Source organism: Salmo trutta, chromosome 11, assembly GCF_901001165.1.
Source record: "Salmo trutta chromosome 11, fSalTru1.1, whole genome shotgun sequence".
NCBI classification, from domain to species: Eukaryota; Metazoa; Chordata; class Actinopteri; order Salmoniformes; family Salmonidae; genus Salmo; species Salmo trutta.
Window position 1 is genome coordinate 21,966,960 of NC_042967.1, and position 21,227 is coordinate 21,988,186.

Below are 21,227 nucleotides of genomic sequence, written 5' to 3' on the forward strand. Positions count from 1 at the left end.
TCCAGCTGAGAAGGACAGGGGGCTCATGGTTCATTTATATTGGGGGAGATGCAGGACGCTGAAGTACCATCGCTTACATGTGAATTAGAGTTTGCCTGACCACACATCAGATGCATTTTACGTGATGCTCCTGGTGAATATTGACGATCTACTCTCCCATTTGCAGGCTACACGAGTGACTATTAAAGCACTGCAGTCTACATTTCTTGTCGACTGTGTGGGGGGAAAATAAACGCATGTCGGGAGCTGGGGCTGTCATTACCGACGCAGCTGTGTTAATATGTTATTACAGTTCGCTGAAAGAGAAGAGAAATTGACTGAATTGAACACACCACACACAATTGAACCCATCAAATCTGATTGGTGACATCCACATATTTATCAGATGTTATTGCGGGTGTAGCGACATGCTCTTCTCCCATGAACAGCAACATACACAGACAACAGCACTGCCACATGGTATTTAATCACAGCAACTCAGAAAATAAAAGAAATGCCATTTTGGGCCCCATACAAATAATCCCTTCAACTGATTAGCAGGATGAGAGTACACAGTAGAATACTTCATACAGACATGAGAAAACCAGAGTCCATAGAGAATGGGCTTCATCAGTGCTGCTGGTATTGAAGGTGCAGAAGTACAGCGGTGTGTGTGTGTGTGTGTGTGTGTGTGTGGTGCCTGTGGGTGGGTCACTACTCGTTGAGCTGACAGAGCAGAGCTGAGGCCTTGGTGATCCAGTAGTCACTAGGCAGGCTGGACGGCAGCATCACAGTCACCACAAAGTTAGTAGAGTGGCCTGAGAGAGAGAACACACAGGTCTGTCACTATCTGGACATGATGCAGAGGACCAGAGAACACACAGGTCTGTCACTATCTGGACATGATGCAGAGGACCAGAGAACACACAGGTCTGTCACTATCTGGACATGATGCAGAGAACCAGCACCAGCCCTAAAAAACACATTACTAGCTTGATCACCACCTGGGTCCACTTTACTAGGGACAAGTGAGGGACAGAGCTGGAGGTAAGTAGTAGGGCTCTAGGTAGGTAGTAGGACACCAGGTAGGTAGTATGGCTCTAGGTAGGTAGTAGGGCACTGGGTAGGTAGGTAGTAGGGCTCTGGGTAGGTAGGTAGTAGGCACTGGGCAGGTAGTAGGGCACTGGGTGGGTAGGTAGTAGGGCACTGGGTAGGTAGGTAGTAGGGCACTGGGTAGGGCGTTGGGCACTGGGTAGGTAGGTAGTAGGGCTCTGGGTAGGTAGGTAGTAGAGCACTGGGTAGGTAGTAGGGCTCTGGGTAGGTAGGTAGTAGGGCACTGGGTAGGTAGTAGGGCTCTGGGTAGGTAGGTAGTAGGGCACTGGGTGGGTAGGTAGTAGGGCACTGGGTAGGTAGGGAGTAGGGCACTGGGTGGGTAGGTAGTAGGGCACTGGGTGGGTAGGTAGTAGGGCTCTGGGTAGATAGTAGGGCACTGGGTAGGTAGGTAGTAGGGCTCTGGGTAGGTAGTAGGGCACTGGGTAGGGAGTAGGGCTCTGGGTGGGTAGGTAGTAGGGCTCTGGGTGGGTAGGTAGTAGGGCACTGGGTAGGTAGGTAGTAGGGCACTGGGTGGGTAGGTAGTAGGGCTCTGGGTGGGTAGGTAGTAGGGCTCTGGGTGGGTAGATAGTAGGGCTCTGGGTAGGTAGGTAGTAGGGCTCTGGGTGGGTAGGTAGTAGGGCTCTGGGTAGGTAGGTAGTAGGTAGGTAGGGAACTAGGTAGGTTGTAGGGTACTGGGTAGGTAGTAGGGCACTGGGTAGAGTAGAGCTCTGGGTAGGTAGGTAGTAGGTAGGTAGGTAGGTAGTAGGGCTCTGGGTAGGTAGGTAGTAGGGCTCTGGGTGGGTAGGTAGTAGGGCTCTGGGTAGGTAGGTAGTAGGTAGGTAGGGAACTAGGTAGGTAGTAGGGTACTGGGTAGGTAGTAGGGCACTGGGTAGAGTAGAGCTCTGGGTAGGTAGGTAGTAGGTAGGTAGGTAGGTAGGTAGGTAGGTAGTAGGGCTCTGGGTAGGTAGTAGAGCTCTGGGTATGTAGGTAGTAGGTAGGTAGGGAACTAGGTAGGTAGTAGGGCACTGGGTAGGTAGGTAGGGCACTGGGTAGGTAGATAGGGCACTAGGTAGGTATTAGGGTGTGTATAGGGACATAGTGTATAAGTGTACCTGTCGTAGACAGAGTCCTGAGGTCTTATACAGTGGAACTTGGTACAGTTTAGTAAGAGGAAGGGCTATAGGTAGGACTGTATTGCAGTGGTTCTCAAACCTCTCCTTCAGGACGTCCAGACATGTTGTTATAGCTCTGAACTCTCTCTCCTGATTCACCTAGTCAAGGGCTTGATGATTAGTTGAATCAGGTGTGCTGGTTCAATAGATCAAATCCATGGAACGGCCGTGGGTCCCAGAGGAGAGGTTTGAAACCCCCAGGTGTAGAGTGGTTATACTGAGTGTACAAAATATTATGAACACCTTCCTAATGTTGAGTTGCATCCCCCCACCCCTTTGCCCTCAGAACAGCCTCAATTCGGGAAACTGTTGAGCGTGAAAAATGCAGCAGTGTTGCAGTTCTTGAGCGTGAAAAACCCAGCAGCGTTGCAGTTCTTGACGCAAACCAGTATGCCTGGCACCTACTATGTACCCTGTTCAAAGGCACTTAAATCTTTAGTCTTGCCCATTGGATTGTGTATGTGTGACATTCAGAGGGTGAATGGGAAAGACAAAAGATTTAAGTGTTTTTGAACGGGGTTTGGTAGTAGGTGCCAGGCACCCCGGTTTGTGTCAAGAACTGCAACGCTGCTGGGTTTTTCACACTCAACAGTTTCCCGTGTGTATCAAGAATGGTCCACCAACCAAAGGACATCCAGCCAACTTGACACAACTGTGGGAAGCGTTGGAGTCAACATGGGCCAGTTTCCCTGCGGAACGCTTTCAACACCTTGTAGAGTCCATGTCCTGATGAATTGAGGCTGTTCTGAGGGCAGAAGGGGGTGTCCTTACCTGTAGTAGACAAAGTCCCAGCCCTAGCTGAGGTCTTGTACAGTGGAGCCTGGTAGAGAGATGGATCAGGGTCGTAGTTCTGCTGGGGTTCGAAGTGCACCACGGGAAGCATGGCATTCATCACCCGCGGCAACGCATCCTCGATCACCATGTTGACGTCGTCCCAGCGACTGGCGTCCATGAACATCCCGTGCACCAGCACGCCATCGTTGATGGTGGGTAGCTATGGAGACAGAGTGGTACTGCAGTTACCATAATGTCATATTATGATCCATTATGATTAGAGGCCTGGGTTTTGGACAATCATGTCACATGACCTGGTTTTGAACCTTTAGTTAAAGCTTTATCCTCCAGCACCACCATCGTCCAGCACCATCTTCAGACAGTTGTTTTCATTTTAGGTCTAATTCTCATTTCTGGATAAGGCTTTAAATAAAGGTTCAATCTAGGTCATGTGACATTGTAGTCCAGAACACAGGTTCCTAATAATGATACAGATACTGTTCTAAAACCATCTCTCCAGGACCAGACTAGTTAATTCACTGATGACCTCTAAACATCCCACAGAGGTCAAAGTGTGTTGGAGTCATTTCTATCAGCGAGTAGCTTAGCTCCTTCATGTTTTTACAGAGTCAGACTTTGCTTTGGAGGCAGGATGCAGTAAACTCCTTCCTGCCCTCAGGGCAACCAGTCTAAATATGTCCCTCTCCCCTCCCTGTAGCTACCTCAGAGTCCATGTCCAGCTCGCCCCCGGCCGGTAGGGTCTTCAGCGCCTCGCTCACGGCCCCCTGGTCTAGGTAGACCGGCAACACGTTGAAACGGAAGTTGAGCTCGTCGATGGGGAGGTTATAGGTCCTGGCGTGGTTCTGTAGCGCCCCTACAGGACAGGAGGGTGAACAGCACAACAGCCTTTCAACATCTCAGTAACTGGACTGTAACCCTGTCCTTTACTTTGGACTGATCCCAGGCCTGTTCAATAATAACAGGATTTATAAATATACAGCACCTCTCTCAAACCCAACAACATACTATATCAGTGGTCACCAAACGGTCCATCGCCAAACATTTCTGTAAAAAACCCAACGATAAAGCCTTGTGTTCCTATTTATTTTATTAGCCTTGGGCTGTTGGTGGTAGGTGCAGCCAATTCAGCTGCCCTGCGCGCCAGGTATGTGACTGAAGGTACAAACTCTGCCTTCCCGGTGGGCCTGGAGAGGAAATCAAGTGCACTATGCCACCGCTGGCCAATCAGATGCTCAGATGACCGTGTTTGCAGTAATGTAGCAGGCATGGAAGAAAGCTACGGCAAAGTTGATACTGTGAGATTTCAGAACGTTTAAAACCATGACTAGAGAGAGACTGTCAACCAATACAGCTAAGAGCTTTTTCTGAGTGAGTTCATGTTTAAGATCTTACTCAGCACTGTCAACACTTTGTATTCAACACTTTTATAAGCCATAAAATGCACGTTCTTCCTATTTCCACTCAGCGCTACAACAAGCAGTGCAGCAGTAATGAATGAGGAGGAAAGTGTATCGGTAGGCTTGCGTTGTTATTATTAGCGGCTTGGGTCTTTTTTAATATCAAGGAAAATTTCACTTTCTCTGTTCATAGGAGTAACAACATGAATTTGTGCATGAGGCAGAAGTAATGCGGTGTGACTCGAGTTTTGCCATCAGCTGGAAGACGGTGTCCCTTTTTGGTTAGTGTCAGTGGAGGAAAGGGAGAGTGGAGGGATGTTGAGAGGTGGACCCTCAGTCTGCTGCTCTCTCCCTCTGCTGAGACTGACGCTCAGTCTGCTGCTCTCTCCCTCTGCTGAGACTGACCCTCAGTCTGCTGCTCTCTCCCTCTGCTGAGACTGACGCTCAGTCTGCTGCTCTCTCCGTCTGCTGCTCTCTCCCTCTGCTGAGACTGACCCTCAGTCTGCTGCTCTCTCCCTCTGCTGAGACTGACGCTCAGTCTGCTGCTCTCTCCGTCTGCTGCTCTCTCCCTCTGCTGAGACTGACCCTCAGTCTGCTGCTCTCTCCCTCTGCTGAGACTGACACTCAGTCAGCTGCTCTCTCCCTCTGCTGAGACTGACCCTCAGTCTGCTGCTCTCCATCTCTGCTGAGACTGACCATCAGTCTGCTGCTCTCTCCCTCTGCTGAGACTGACGCTCAGTCTGCTGCTCTCTCCCTCTGCTGAGACTGACGCTCAGTCTGCTGCTCTCCATCTCTGCTGAGACTGACCCTCAGTCTGCTGCTCTCTCCCTCTGCTGAGACTGACCCTCAGTCTGCTGCTCTCCATCTCTGCTGAGACTGACCATCAGTCTGCTGCTCTCTCCCTCTGCTGAGACTGACGCTCAGTCTGCTGCTCTCTCCCACTGCTGAGACTGACGCTCAGTCTGCTGCTCTCTCCCTCTGCTGAGGACTGACGCTCAGTCTGCTGCTCTCTCCCTCTGCTGAGACTGACCGCTCAGTCTGCTGCCCTTCCCTTCTGCTGAGACTGACCCTCAGTCTGCTGCTCTCTCCTCTGCTGAGACTGACGCTCAGTCTGCTGCTCTTTCCCTCTGCTGAGACTGACCCTCAGTCTGCTGCTCTCCATCTCTGCTGAGACTGACCATCAGTCTGCTGCTCTCTCCCTCTGCTGAGACTGACGCTCAGTCTGCTGCTCTCTCCCTCTGCTGAGACTGACGCTCAGTCTGCTGCTCTCTCCCTCTGCTGAGACTGACGCTCAGTCTGCTGCTCTCTCCCTCTGCTGAGACTGACGCTCAGTCTGCTGCTCCTTCCCTCTGCTGAGACTGACCCTCAGTCTGCTGCTCTCTCCCTCTGCTTAGACTGACGCTCAGTCTGCTGCTCTTTCCCTCTGCTGAGACTGACCCTCTGTCTGCTGCTCTCCATCTCTGCTGAGACTGACCATCAGTCTGCTGCTCTCTCCCTCTGCTGAGACTGACGCTCAGTCTGCTGCTCTCTCCCTCTGCTGAGACTGACGCTCAGTCTGCTGCTCTCTCCCTCTGCTGAGACTGACGCTCAGTCTGCTGCTCTCTCCCTCTGCTGAGACTGACGCTCAGTCTGCTGCTCTCTCCCTCTGCTGAGACTGACGCTCAGTCTGCTGCTCTCTCCCTCTGCTGAGACTGACCCTCAGTCTGCTGCTCTCTCCCTCTGCTGAGACTGACCATCAGATGCAGGCACCATCAGCCCAGTAAAATAAAAAGCACAGTATTTAAATGTATGCTCACTCAGCTGTGCCTCACAAGTAATACAACAATGGATCTATTACCGGTGTGATCATATAGCCTACCTCAAATTTTGAAATATAATTTTAAACAAATGTCCCGAACAACATTGCATTGGCAGGTAAATTCAAGCAAAGCCAGTAAGTGGTGATACTGTATTGGGCCTATAGCTTACTACACAAACCTCATTGCTACAGAACTGTTTTTAATTGGTTCGTGTTATATAGGCTTACATTATTTAAGTCATGGTAATAAAAAATCAGAGCGGTAGATCTCAGCATGTATTTTGATTCAAAGTGATCTTGACTCAGAAAAGGTTGGTGACCACTGTACTATATGAAGTAGACTACAATGTTGAAGAGAACAGAATATTGACTGGAGTACAGCAGATTGAATAGACTACATCCTTTGACTAGAGCACAGAATATTGAATAGACTACATCATATTGACTAGAGCACAGAATGTTGAATATTTATTGACTACATAATATTGACTAGAGTACAGCATATTGAATATTGGCTAGAGTACAGCTTATTGAATATTTAATAGAGTACAGCATATTGAATATTTAATACACTACATAATATTGACTAGAGAACATAACACAGTGGAGACGGTGTGTACTGACCAGTGAGGAAGCCCTGAGGGAAGAATAATCCAGAGATCCAGAAGGATTTGGGCTGACCCCGCATGATCCAGTTCTACACAAACACACAGACAGAGAGGAAGTTGGTTTCCCTGCATGAAAACACACACGCACACACAGACACACACACACACACAAGAAGGGGAGAGTGATTTTGTTTGGGTTATGTTAATCTCAGTTCCCAGAACCTAATTTTAAGGCTGTCACCAGAGACTGGGGTTATGTTCATCTCGGTCTGTCTGTGTGTAGACATTTAGGGATTGCGTAACACACAGTAAGACCAGTCTCCTGGAACAGAAGCTTCAGTCTGGGGCGATGGAGCGAGTGCACAGAGAGAACCAGAGATGGACAGAGAGCAGAGAGAGAGAGATTATTATCTAGTTCACTGGCTTTGGCAATGTTAACATGTGTTTCACATGCTAATAGAACATGTACATTGATAGAGGAGAGAGAAGACTGGAGATAGAGAGAGACAAGCAAAGAGAGAGAAGACTAAGGAGAGAGAGAGAGAGATAAAAAAGAGAGAGATGGGCAAATACCGAGCAAGGGAACAGAAGAATAGAAAGTGGGAGTAAGAGATGAGAAAGAAGTCAGTCTGAAGTGGATGTCGTGCTGCTAATGTTTAAACATGATTCTCTCATCACATCCCACTACCCCTGATAATGACTGTGTGTGTGTGTGTGTGTGTTTCTCTGCCTGGGCGGAGTTCCTGTAAGCACCACACCATATGTTAAAAGAGTCTTCCCATCTGAGCTAATGAGAACATCTACATTTGTGTGTGTGTGTGTGTCTCTGCCTGGGCGGAGTTCCTGTAAGCACCACACCATATGTTAAAAGAGTCTTCCCATCTGAGCTAATGAGAACATCTACATTCGTGTGTGTGTGTGTGTGTTCACAGAATGTTACCAACAAGAGGACAACATCCACACATGTCAGAGTCTTCCTATCTGATGTAATGACAACATCCACACATGTCAGAGTCTTCCTGTCTGATGTAATGACAACATCCACACATGTCAGAGTCTTCCTGTCTGATGTAATGACAACATCCACACATGTCAGAGTCTTCCTGTCTGATGTAATGACAACATCCACACATGTCAGAGTCTTCCTGTCTGATGTAATGACAACATCCACACATGTCAGAGTCTTCCTGTCTGATGTAATGACAAATCCACACATGTCAGAGTCTTCCTGTCTGATGTAATGACAACATCCACACATGTCAGAGTCTTCCTATCTGATGTAATGACAACATCCACACATGTCAGAGTCTTCCTGTCTGATGTAATGACAACATCCACACATGTCAGAGTCTTCCCATCTGATGTAATGACAACATCCACACATGTCAGAGTCTTCCTGTCTGATGTAATGACAACATCCACACATGTCAGAGTCTTCCTGTCTGATGTAATGACAACATCCACACATGTCAGAGTCTTCCTGTCTGATGTAATGACAACATCCACACATGTCAGAGTCTTCCTGTCTGATGTAATGACAACATCCACACATGTCAGAGTCTTCCTATCTGATGTAATGACAACATCCACACATGTCAGAGTCTTCCTGTCTGATGTAATGACAACATCCACACATGTCAGAGTCTTTGTGTCTGATGTAATGACAACATCCACACATGTCAGAGTCTTAATGTCTGATGTAATGACAACATCCACACATGTCAGAGTCTTCCCATCTGATGTAATGACAACATCCACACATGTCAGAGTCTTCCTGTCTGATGTAATGACAACATCCACACACACGTCTGAGAGAAGTAAATATGGTGTTTCACTGTGTCGTAGTACATTGATACATATGTACACAAATAGTGGTTTGGGGTAAATTGTGTCTGACTCATGACTTAAAGAGAGGTTCATTGCCCCAACTGTACAGCATTTCATGTGTCTATGAGAGAGATGTTCTCTGTCACCTCTATGAAGCAGGTCCTGAGGGCCAGGTCTTTAACCCAGCTGGCCAGGGGTTTGAGGGAGGGGTAGGCTGAGGTGCTCCAGTGGTTTGGAACCTGGTTGTTGAGGAAACTGGTGTAGATCCTCTCCATCTCCTCTGACATCACCACCAGCCCTGCTATAGCCTTCTGGAGGGTACACAGAGACACCTGGGGAGGGAGGGGGAGGGAGGGAGGGGAGGCTGAATGTGAGGAGAAGTGTTTGTGGGTGTTTATCTGAGCCATCCACAAGAGAACATCATAAACCCAGAGGTCACCACTGCAGTAAAGATCCTTTGGAAAGTATTCAAACACATTCCCTTTTTCCACATTTTGTTACGTTACAGCCTTGTTCTAAAATGGATCAAATTATATTTTTCCCTCATCAATCTACACACAATACCACATAATGACAAAGCGAAAACAGGTTTTTAGAAATGTTTGCAAAAAAAGATATAAAAAATGAAATATTACATTTACATAAGTATTCAACCTTTGCAATGAAACTCAAAATTGAGCTCAGGTGCATCCTGTTTCCATTGATCATCCTTGAGATCAGTGGAGGCTGCTGAGGGGAGAATGGCTCATAATAATGTCTGGTACGGAAGAAATGGAATTGCATCAAACACATGGACGTATTTGTGTATTTGATACCATTCCACTTATTCCGTTCCAGTCATTACAACGAGCCCGTCTTCCCCAATTAAGGTGCCACCAACCTCCTATGCTTGAGATCTATATAAAGGTACCCACAGTTGACAGTGCATGTAAGAGCAAAAACCAAGCCATGAGGTCAAAGTAATTGTCTGTAGAGCTACGAGACAGGATTGTGTCGAGCCACAGATCTGGGGAAGGGTAAAAAACAACTGTCTACAGCATTGAAGGTCCCCAAGAACACTGTCCTCCATCATTTTATAATGGAACAAGTTTGGAACACCAAGACTCTACCTAGAGCTGGCTGCCTGGCCAAACTGAGCAATCAGGGAGAAGGGCCTTGTTCAGGGAGGTGACCAAGAACCTGATGGTCACTCTGACAGAGCTCTAGAGTTCCTTTGTGGAGATGGGAGAACCTTCTAGATGGACAATCATCTCTGCAGCACTTCACCAATCAGGCCTTTATAGTAGAGTGGCAAGTGGAAGTGGAAGCCACTCCTCAGTAAAAATACACATGACAGCCTACTTGGAGTTTGCCAAGAGGCACCTAAAGGACTCTCAGACCATGAGAAACAAGATTCTCTGGTCTGATGAAACCAAGATTGAACACTTTGGCCTGAATGACAAACGTCACGTCTGGAGGAAACTTGGCACCATCCCTACAGTGAAGCATGATGGTGGCAGCATCATCCTGTGGGGATGTTTTTCAGCGGCAGGGACTGGGAGAATAGTCAGGATCGAGGGAAAGATGATTGGAGCAAAGTACAGAGAGATCCTTGATGAAAACCTGCTCCAGAGCGCTGAGGACTGGTTCACCTTCCAACAGGACAACCCTAAGCAAACAGCCAAGACAATGCAGGAGTGGCTTCGGGACAAGTCTCTGAATGTCCTTGAGTGGCCCAGCCAGAGCCCAGACTTGAACCCGATCGGACATGTCTGGAGAGATCTGAAAATAGCTGTGCAGCGACGCTCCCCATCCAACCTGACAGAACTTGAGAGGATCTGCAGAGAAGAATAGGAGAGACTCCCCAAATACAGGTGTGCCAAGCTTGTAGTGTCATACCCAAGAAGAATCGAGGCTGTAATCGCTGCCAAAGGTGCTTCAACAAAGTACTGAGTAAAGGGTCTGAATACCTATGTAAATGTGACATGTTTATTTGTAAATATGGGATATTGTGTGTAGATTGATGAGAAAAACTACATTTAATACATATTAGAATAAGGCTGTAACAAAATGTGGAAAAAGTCAAGGGGTGAATAGTTTCCGAATGCACTGTATGTCCCTCCACTATGCCTCTGGGGACCTTCCATTGAGACCTAGAGGCAGCAGCTGGAACCATGGACTGATATAGCTGTCCTAACATTTCATCAAGGACCTTTTCAATGCATTTCCATTACCAATAATCATCTCCTGATTTCACAGAATTTAAATACAATGAAAAATGAATGGCTGACAACTGGGACCCCTGACTCACCCGGAGGACCCGCAGCAGGTTGTTAAAGCGGTCTACTTCCTGTCCGAGGACGGTGGTGAGGGAGTTGAGGCGTCCGTTGGCGTCACGTATAAACAGAGCCTCCGCTGCCTCATCCATATCCAGACACTCTGAGGAGACAGACCGACAGAGAGACAGTCAGACAGAGAGACAGGCAGACAGACACAGACAGAGAGACAGACACTCTGAGGAGACAGACCAACAGAGAGACAGACCAGACAGACGGAGAAAAAGACCAGACAGACAGAGAAACAGACACGGACAGAGAGACAGACCGACATAGAGACAGGCAGAAAGAGAGACATACACAGGCAGACAGATCAGACAGTGACTTCAACCACACTATAATGAGTTTAGAGAGACTTTAATTTCAAACCAAAGCGAACATCAAACCATAAAAGCACCAGAATAAGTCAAGCCTGAGACGTGTGTGTGTGTGTGTGTGTGTGTGTGTGTGTGTGTGTGTGTGTGTGTGTGTGTGTTTACGTGCGTCTCTCTCACCCGGGATCTTGGCGAGGATGGAGTCGGCCAGCTCGTGGACGATCTCGTCGTTGCTCTTGCCCCCGCCGCGGGCCGACGAGCGAGGCTGTACCTCCAGGATGGTGTTGATCAGGGTCATAGTCTCCAGACGCTGTACAGACAGACAAGACCTCACAGTTTTAGGGATGACAAGTAACCCACAGGACACAGGCAATATACGCCTACAGTATGTATCCATGTTGTCAGCATCAAAGATAGTGTTCTCCTCTTAACTGGCTGAATACATGTTTTGTATTAGTGATCTGACCTCTTATTTTCAGACAGTACATGAGAAAAATCTGTGGAAACAAATTTGAATTAGGTACTGTATAGTTAATTGTCCCCAAGCCAGTATTAGCCCACTGAGCTAAAGGTCAGGGTATATAAGCGGAGTGAAGTGTCTAACCTGGAAGGCGAGGTTGGCGTTCTCGTGCATACCAAAGATCTCAGGGTCGTCTATGAGAGGAAGGTTCTCTATGTACCTGTTATAGTCACTCAGTCTGTCTGCCTCGGGGGCAAAGTAGACACCTGATACACACAGACAGAATACGAACAGTTAGATCTCACTGAACACACACAACAGGACACACATTTCCCTCGTTTCTCAGATTCAGCAACATTGGTACACACAAATTGTACACACAAATTTGCACGCACGCACACATAGTGGTCTTCACCTGAGGTGGAGAAGGTGTACCCTGGGTCCAGGGTGACAGGAGAGAAGAACCTTTTGAGGATGGTACGGAGACAGCGCTGGTCCCAGGCATCAGTCACCCTGCCTCCGTAGGTTATCTCCCCTGGGGGGAGGAGAGGGTGAGGGGAGGAGGAGAGAGGAGAGGGTGGGGGAGTCATTAGGCACTGAAAGGAAGAACATGGACAGAAACCTGGAGGGGCTACCTCCAGAAGAAATGCTCATGTTGGTTTTAAAGTCATTCCCCTAATGAACACGACCCACTTTACATGAACCTGCTGTGGAAAACACATGTGCACATTTGGAATCATTCCTATTACAGGCAGAGCTGAGCTGGCACAGAGGGCCTGCTGGGTAAATGGAAGGTTCTAATCTAGGTTCTAAACTTTAGTATGCAGAACACGGTGGAACCCAGCGGAACCCTTCTGTCTACCTCTCAGTTATTACACTACGTGAGAGGAACACTTTTATTCAGGATGAAAAAAACTATATCATGCAAGGTTAAACAGCAAATGATTTTCAAATTGATGGTTTCCGCATACAAAGAACGGTTAAATTAGGAATTAAACAAACATTACAAAGCCTGACAAAACTTAACAATGGAAGAAATCAATAATGAAACAAAAAATGGCCTCAGGAGCGTGTAATCCCCCCAAAATGTTTTTAATGATGCATAATCATAACATCAAATTTGAAAATGGGGAAAAACATAATTTCAGTTTAGAGATACACTACATGACCAAAAGTATGTGGACACCTGCTTGTCAAACATCATTTGCAAATCAAATTTTATTGGTCACATGTTATTGCGGGTGTAGCGAAATGCTTGTGTTCCTAGCTCCAACAGTGCAGTAGTATCTAACAATTCACAACAATACCTGCTGCTAAACCTCCCAGAACCTCAGGGTCTTCCCTGCTACTAAACCTCCCAGAACCTCAGGGTCTTCCCTGCTACTAAACCTCCCATAACCTCAGGGTCTTCCCTGCTACTAAACCTCTCATAACCTCAGGGTCTTCCCTGCTACTAAACCTCCCAGAACCTCAGGGTCTTCCCTGCTGCTAAACCTCCCAGAACCTCAGGGTCTTCCCTGCTGCTAAACCTCCCAGAACCTCAGGGTCTTCCCTGCTACTACCCCTCCCAGAACCTCAGGGTCTTCCCTGCTGCTAAACCTCCCAGAACCTCAGGGTCTTCCCTGCTGCTAAACCTCCCAGAACCTCAGGGTCTTCCCTGCTGCTAAACCTCCCAGAACCTCAGGGTCTTCCCTGCTGCTAAACCTCCCAGAACCTCAGGGTCGTCCCTGCTACTAAACCTCCCAGAACCTCAGGGTCTTCCCTGCTACTAAACCTCCCAGAACCTCACAGTGGCCAGCAGTAATGTGATGAATAATGGAGGACCCGGCAGGGAGACAGGCAGACAGGGAGGGAGGCAGGAAGGGAGACAGGCAAGGAGGGAGGCAGGAAGGCGGGAAGGGAGACAGGCAGACAGGGAGGGAGGCAGGAAGGTGGGAAGGGAGACAGGCAAGGAGGGGGGCTGGCAGGGAGACAGGCAGGGAGGGAGAAGGACACACACACACAGCCCTACCAGTGATGTAGATGAGAGCATCCCAGGGTATATGGCCAGTCTGACAGTAGAGGTTCTGGTTGAGCAGGGCACACTCTCTGTCACTGTCGTTGAACTCATAACGGATGTTCCAGCCCAGAGGACCAAACTTCTTCCTCTCCTGCAACACACACTCACCGTTATTCTAGTCTCAATCTCAACATCAGTGACAAAGGCATAATGAATACAGTAGGAGGTGTGTTCTGACCTGTATGATGGTGTGGAAGAAGACATAATGAATACAGTAGGAGGTGTGTTCTGACCTGTATGATGGTGTGGAAGAAGACATAATGAATACAGTAGGAGGTGTGTTCTGACCTGTATGACGGTGTGGAAGAAGACATAATGAATACAGTAGGAGGTGTGTTTTGACCTGTATGACGGTGTGGAAGAAGACATAATGAATACAGTAGGAGGTGTGTTCTGACCTGTATGACGGTGTGGAAGAAGACATAATGAATACAGTAGGAGGTGTGTTCTGACCTGTATGATGGTGTGGAAGAAGACATAATGAATACAGTAGGAGGTGTGTGTTCTGACCTGTATGATGGTGTGGAAGAAGACATAATGAATACAGTAGGAGGTGTGTTCTGATCTGTATGATGGTGTGGAAGACATAATGAATACAGTAGGAGGTGTGTTCTGACCTGTATGATGGTGTGGAAGAAGACATAATGAATACAGTAGGAGGTGTGTTCTGACCTGTATGATGGTGTGGAAGAAGACATAATGAATACAGTAGGAGGTGTGTTCTGACCTGTATGATGGTGTGGAAGAAGACATAATGAATACAGTAGGAGGTGTGTTCTGACCTGTATGATGGTGTGGAAGAAGACATAATTAATACAGTAGGAGGTGTGTGTTCTGACCTGTATGATGGTGTGGAAGAAGACATAATGAATACAGTAGGAGGTGTGTTCTGACCTGTATGATGGTGTGGAAGAAGACATAATGAATACAGTAGGAGGTGTGTTCTGACCTGTATGATGGTGTGGAAGAAGACATAATGAATACAGTAGGAGGTGTGTTCTGACCTGTATGATGGTGTGGAAGAAGACATAATGAATACAGTAGGAGGTGTGTTCTGACCTGTATGATGGTGTGGAAGAAGACATAATGAATACAGTAGGAGGTGTGTGTTCTGACCTGTATGATGGTGTGGAAGAAGACATAATGAATACAGTAGGAGGTGTGTTCTGACCTGTATGACGGTGTGGAAGAAGACATAATGAATACAGTAGGAGGTGTGTTCTGACCTGTATGATGGTGTGGAAGAAGACATAATGAATACAGTAGGAGGTGTGTTCTGACCTGTATGATGGTGTGGAAGAAGACATAATGAATACAGTAGGAGGTGTGTTCTGGCCTGTATGATGGTGTGGAAGAAGACATAATGAATACAGTGGGAGGTGTGTTCTGACCTGTATGATGGTGTGGAAGAAGACATAATGAATACAGTAGGAGGTGTGTGTTCTGACCTGTATGATGGTGTGGAAGAAGACATAATGAATACAGTAGGAGGTGTGTTCTGATCTGTATGATGGTGTGGAAGAAGACATAATGAATACAGTAGGAGGTGTGTTCTGACCTGTATGATGGTGTGGAAGAAGACATAATGAATACAGTAGGAGGTGTGTTCTGACCTGTATGATGGTGTGGAAGAAGACATAATGAATACAGTAGGAGGTGTGTGTTCTGACCTGTATGATGGTGTGGAAGAAGACATAATGAATACAGTAGGAGGTGTGTTCTGACCTGTATGATGGTGTGGAAGAAGACATAATGAATACAGTAGGAAGTGTGTGTTCTGACCTGTATGATGGCGTGGAAGAAGCAGACTCCAAAGATGATCTTCCTCCACTGGCGTCCCAGGATGTGCTCCTCAAAGAAGTTGTTGGTGATCTCAGTGAACGCCCGGCGCACGTTGGCACGTAGACCCTTAGGAGGCTCGTTGGTCACCTGGCCCACACACAAACGTCCACACACACACACACAAACATCCACACACACACACAAACGTCCACACACACACACAAACGTCCACACACACACACAAACGTCCACACACACACACACACACACACACACACACACACACACACACACGTCCAAAAACAGATGTGGAAATAAAAGGATAACCAATCAGATAATTCCGAGACATAGACATGCACCCATGCTCAATCACACGGGTTAGGTGTGTGTGCGCACACACGTGTGTATGCATCTATAAAGAGCGATGGTCCTACATGCGTGTGTAAGCTGTGTGTGACAGGACTACTCTGTCATGGTTAGAGAAGGCCCTGTGAGGGATATGAAACACTGTCCAGAGTGGCTAAGGTTGAGAGGACAATCTGTCCAAAGACGCAAACAGGAAATATCGGAATTGCTGAAGATCCATAAATATCTCAACAGAGCCTTGAGAATCCAATACTGTTTCAATTTAAACAATCCAAGATTATGCTCTAGAACCTAAGACTGAGTTGTAGAACTAAGACTGAAATTGTAGAACCTAAGACTGAGATTGTAGAACCTAAGACTGAGATTGTAGAACCTAAGACTGAGATTGTAGAACCTAAGACTGAGATTCTAGAACCTACGACTGAGATTCTAGAACCTACGACTGAGATTCTAGAACCTAAGACTGAATTCTAGAACCTAAGACTGAGATTCTAGAACCTAAGAGTGAATTCTAGAACCTAAGACTGAGTTTTATCATCTAAGACTGAGTTCCAGAATCTAAAACGGAGTAGTAGAACCAAAGTTTGAGTTGTAGAATCGAAGGTCTCTATGTCCTGTGACAGAGTGTAAAGGTGAGCGTTACCTTGACAGAGTTCTGGAGGACGGTGACAGGGAACACCTTGGTGGGCATGGAGCTCAGGAACAACCTGAAGTTCTCATGGATCACCGTGTCTAACAGGGAGGAGGTGACAGAATGAGTCAGTAGAGATAAACACAGCACACACACAGGGTCAGTCCAGTCCATAGCGTGTAGTAGAGAGGTCCAGCAGCACAGGACAGCCGCAGGTGCAGGGTGTGTGTGTGAGTGCCATTAAAATCCCCATTCACCCTGTGTCCTGACCTAACCACACAGCAACACCTCACACCACCTGATACCCAGGTACATACAGTTGAAGTCGGAAGTCATTAAAACTCACTTCACAAATGTCTTGTTAACAAACTATAGTTTTGGCAAGTCGGTTAGGACATCTACTTTGTTTCATTTATTTTTTATTTATTTAACTAGGCAAGTCAGTTAAGAACAAATTCTTATTTACAATGACGGCCTACCGGGGAACAGTGGGTTAACTGCCTTGTTCAGGGGCAGGACGATAGATTTTTACCTTGTCAGCTCGGGGAATCGATTTTGCAACCTTTCGGTTACAAGTCCAACGCTCTAACCACTAGGCTACCTGCCGCCCGTGTGGATGACACAAGTATTTTTTACAACAATTGTTTACAGACAGATTATTTCACTTATAATTCACTGTATCACAATTCCAGTGGGTCAGAAGTTCACATACTGTACATTGGCGCGTCACCCTTCGTTACCCTTCGGATAGTGTCTTGAACGCACAACAAAACGCCGCTATTTGGATATAGCTATGGATTATTTGGAACCAAACCAACATTTGTTATTGAAGTAGAAGTCCTGGGAGTGCATTCTGACAAAGAACAGCAAAGGTAATACAATTTTTCTTATAGTAAATCTGAGTTTGGTGAGTACCAAACTTGGTGGGTGTCAAAATAGCTAGCCCGTGATGGCGAGCTATCTACTCAGAATATTGCAAAATGTGCTTTCACCGAAAAGCTATTTTAAAATCGGACACCGCGATTGCATAAAGGAGTTCTGTATCTATAATTCTTAAAATAATTGTTATGTTTTTAGTGAACGTTTATCGTGAGTAATTTAGTAAATTCACCGGAAGTGTTCGGTGGGAATGCTAGTTCTGAACGTCACATGCTAATGTAAAAAGCTGGTTTTTGATATAAATATGAACTTGATTGAACAAAACATGCATGTATTATATAACATAATGTCCTAGGAGTGTCATCTGATGAAGATCATCAAAGGTTAGTGCTGCATTTAGCTGTGGTTTTGTTTTTTGTGACATTATATGCTAGCTTGAAAAATGGGTGTCTGATTATTTCTGGCTGGGTACTCTGCTGACATAATCTAATGTTTTGCTTTCGCTGTAAAGCCTTTTTGAAATCGGACAGTGTGGTTATATAAAGGAGAGTCTTGTCTTTAAAATGGTGTAAAATAGTCATATGTTTGAAAAATGGAAGTTTTTGGATTTTCGAGGAGTTTGTATTTCGCGCCACGCCCATCATTGGATATTGGAGCAGGTGTTCCGCTAGCGGAACGTCTAGATGTAAGAGGTTTTAAACAGCTTGGAAAATTCCAGAAAATGATGTCATGGTTTTAGAAGCTTCTGATAGGCTAACTGACATAATTTGAGTCAATTGGAGGTGTACCTGTATATGTATTTCAAGGCCTACCTTCAAACTCAGTGCCTCTTTGCTTGACATGGAAAATAAAAAATAAAATCAGCCAAGACCTCAGAAAAACAATTGTAGACCACAAGTCTGGTTCATCCTTGGGAGCAATTTCCAAATGCCACGTTCATCTGTACAAACAATAGTACGCAAGTATAAACACCATGGGACCACGCAGCCGTCACACCGCTCAGGAAGGAGACACGTTCTGTCTCCTAGAGATGAACGTACTTTGGTGCGAAAAGTGCGTTTGCAACTGCACATGGGGACAAAGATCGTACTCTTTGGAGAAATGTCCTCTGGTCTGATGAAACAAAAATAGAACTGTTTGGCCATAATGACCATCGTTATGTTTGGAGGAAAAAGGGGGAGGCAAGCAAGCCGAAGAACACCATCCCAACCGTGAAGCACAGGGGTGGCAGCATCATGTTGTGGGGATGCTTTGCTGCAGGAGGGACTGGTGCACTTCACAAAATAGATGGCATCATGAGGTAGGGACATTATGTGGCTATATTGAAGCAACATCTCAAGACATCAGTCAGGAAGTTAAAGCTTGGTCACAAATGGGTCTTCCAAATGGACAATGACCCCAAGCATACTTCCAAAGTTGTGGCAAAATGGCTTAAGGACAACAAAGTCAAGGTATTGGAGTGGCCATCACAAAGCCCTGACCTCAATCCCTATAGAAAATGTGTGGGCGGAACTGAAAAAGCGTGTGCGAGCAAGGAGGCGTACAAATCTGACTCAGTTACACCAGCTCTGTCAGGAGGAATGGGCCAAAATTCACCCAACTTATTGTGGGAAGGTTGTTGTGGAAAGCTACCCGAAACGTTTGACCCAAGTTAAGCAATTTAAAGGCAATGCTACCAAATACTAATTGAATGTATGTAAACTTCTGACCCACTGGGAATGTGATGAAAGAAATAAAAGCTGAAATTAATCATTCTCTCTACTATTATTCTGACATTTCACATTCTTAAAATAAAGTGGTGATTCTAACTGACCTAAGACGGGGAATTTTACTAGGATTAAATGTCAGGAATTGTGAAAAACTGAGTTTAAATGTATTTGGCTAATGTGTAAGTAAAATTCCAACTTCAACTGTACAGCACACAGATCTATAGTAATATGACCCCGTCCCTGGTTGACTGATGTTGTAGTGTATCTATCCATTAGATATGTGAACAGTGGTATTCTGACCCCGTCCCTGGTTGACTGATGTTGTAGTGTATCTATCCATTAGATATGTGAACAGTGGTATTCTGACCCCGTCCCTGGTTGACTGATGATGTAGTGTGTCTATCCATTAGATATGTGAACAGTGGTATTCTGACTCCGTCCCTGGTTGACTGATGTTGTAGTGTGTCTGTCCATTAGATATGTGAACAGTGGTATTCTGACCCCGTCCCTGGTTGACTGATGTTGTAGTGTATCTATCCATTAGATATGTGAACAGTGGTATTCTGACCCCGTCCCTGGTTGACTGATGTTGTAGTGTATCTATCCATTAGATATGTGAACAGTGGTATTCTGACCCCGTCCCTGGTTGACTGATGATGTAGTGTGTCTATCCATTAGATATGTGAACAGTGGTATTCTGACTCCGTCCCTGGTTGACTGATGTTGTAGTGTGTCTGTCCATTAGATATGTGAACAGTGGTATTCTGACCCCGTCCCTGGTTGACTGATGTTGTAGTGTGTCTATCCATTAGATATGTGAACAGTGGTATTCTGACCCCGTCCCTGGTTGACTGATGTTGTAGTGTGTCTATCCATTAGATATGTGAACAGTGGTATTCTGACCCCGTCCCTGGTTGACTGATGTTGTAGTGTGTCTATCCATTAGATATGTGAACAGTGGTATTCTGACCCCGTCCCTGGTTGACTGATGTTGTAGTGTGTCTATCCATTAGATATGTGAACAGTGGTATTCTGACCCCGTCCCTGGTTGACTGATGTTGTAGTGTGTCTATCCATTAGATATGTGAACAGTGGTATTCTGACCCCGTCCCTGGTTGACTGATGTTGTAGTGTGTCTATCCATTAGATATGTGAACAGTGGTATTCTTTTGTAGTGTATCTATCCATAAGATGTTGGAACACCATATGTGAACAGTGATATTCTGTTGACACTGTTGGAAAACCATATTTGGACAAATTATATAATGTTTCATCTAGAGACAGTAGGTGGGAATACAGTGGTCTGCTCCAGTGCCAAAACTACGGTGTAGGATGTCATATACTGTGTAGGGAATATGGTCAATATAAATGGTGTGTGTGTGTGTAGGGTGTGTGTGTGTGTGTAGTGTGTGTAGGGTGTGTGTAGTGTGTGTGTGTGTTTAGGGTGTGTGTGTGTGTGTGTCGGGTGTGTGTAGTGTGGGTGTGTGTGTGTTGTGTGTGTGTGTGGGTGTGTGTGTGTGTGTCTGTAGGGTGTGTGTGTGTGTCTGTAGGGTGTGTGTGTGTGTGTGTGTGTGTGAATAGGGTGTCTGACCAGGCTCAGTGAAGGTCTTGATGAGTTCCTCCATGGCTAACATCCAGGACACAGCCAGGTGACAGTTCTGGAGGAAGATCCAGTTACCACTCTTCAGAGCTTCCAGAATCATCTTCTCTGCTATAGGACCCTGACCCTGACCTAGAGAGATAGACCTTACCCTGGAGAGAGACACAGAGGGTTAATACTGAGAGACAGAGGGTTAATACTGAGAGACAGAGGTTTAATACTGAGAGACAGGGGGTTAATACTGAGAGGCAGAGGGTTAATACTGAGAGACAGGGGGTTAATACTGAGAGACAGGGGGTTAATACTGAGAGGCAGAGGGTTAATACTGAGAGACAGAGGGTTAATACTGAGAGACAGAGGGTTAATACTGAGAGACAGAGGGTTAATACTGAGAGACAGAGGGTTAATACTGAGAGGCAGAGGGTTAATACTGAGAGACAGAGG

General features: G+C 46.2%; 1 protein-coding gene across 1 annotated transcript in view; it reads right to left on the minus strand.

The window, feature by feature from the left end:
* Window positions 1-355: 355 nt before the first annotated feature.
* dnah6 (dynein, axonemal, heavy chain 6) overlaps window positions 356-21,227 on the minus strand; it is a 129,304-nt gene continuing 108,432 nt past the window's right edge. The window contains exons 70-82 of the mRNA XM_029766640.1: window positions 20,775-20,935; window positions 16,608-16,696; window positions 15,599-15,745; window positions 13,769-13,907; window positions 12,173-12,292; window positions 11,902-12,023; window positions 11,478-11,607; window positions 10,959-11,086; window positions 8,815-9,000; window positions 6,858-6,930; window positions 3,740-3,891; window positions 3,015-3,237; window positions 356-797 (exon numbers count right to left, since the gene is read on the minus strand). Of these exons, the coding sequence (XP_029622500.1) occupies window positions 694-797; window positions 3,015-3,237; window positions 3,740-3,891; window positions 6,858-6,930; window positions 8,815-9,000; window positions 10,959-11,086; window positions 11,478-11,607; window positions 11,902-12,023; window positions 12,173-12,292; window positions 13,769-13,907; window positions 15,599-15,745; window positions 16,608-16,696; window positions 20,775-20,935 (1,774 nt within the window). The 3' untranslated portion in view covers window positions 356-693. The remainder of the gene's footprint in view (window positions 798-3,014; window positions 3,238-3,739; window positions 3,892-6,857; window positions 6,931-8,814; window positions 9,001-10,958; window positions 11,087-11,477; window positions 11,608-11,901; window positions 12,024-12,172; window positions 12,293-13,768; window positions 13,908-15,598; window positions 15,746-16,607; window positions 16,697-20,774; window positions 20,936-21,227) is intronic.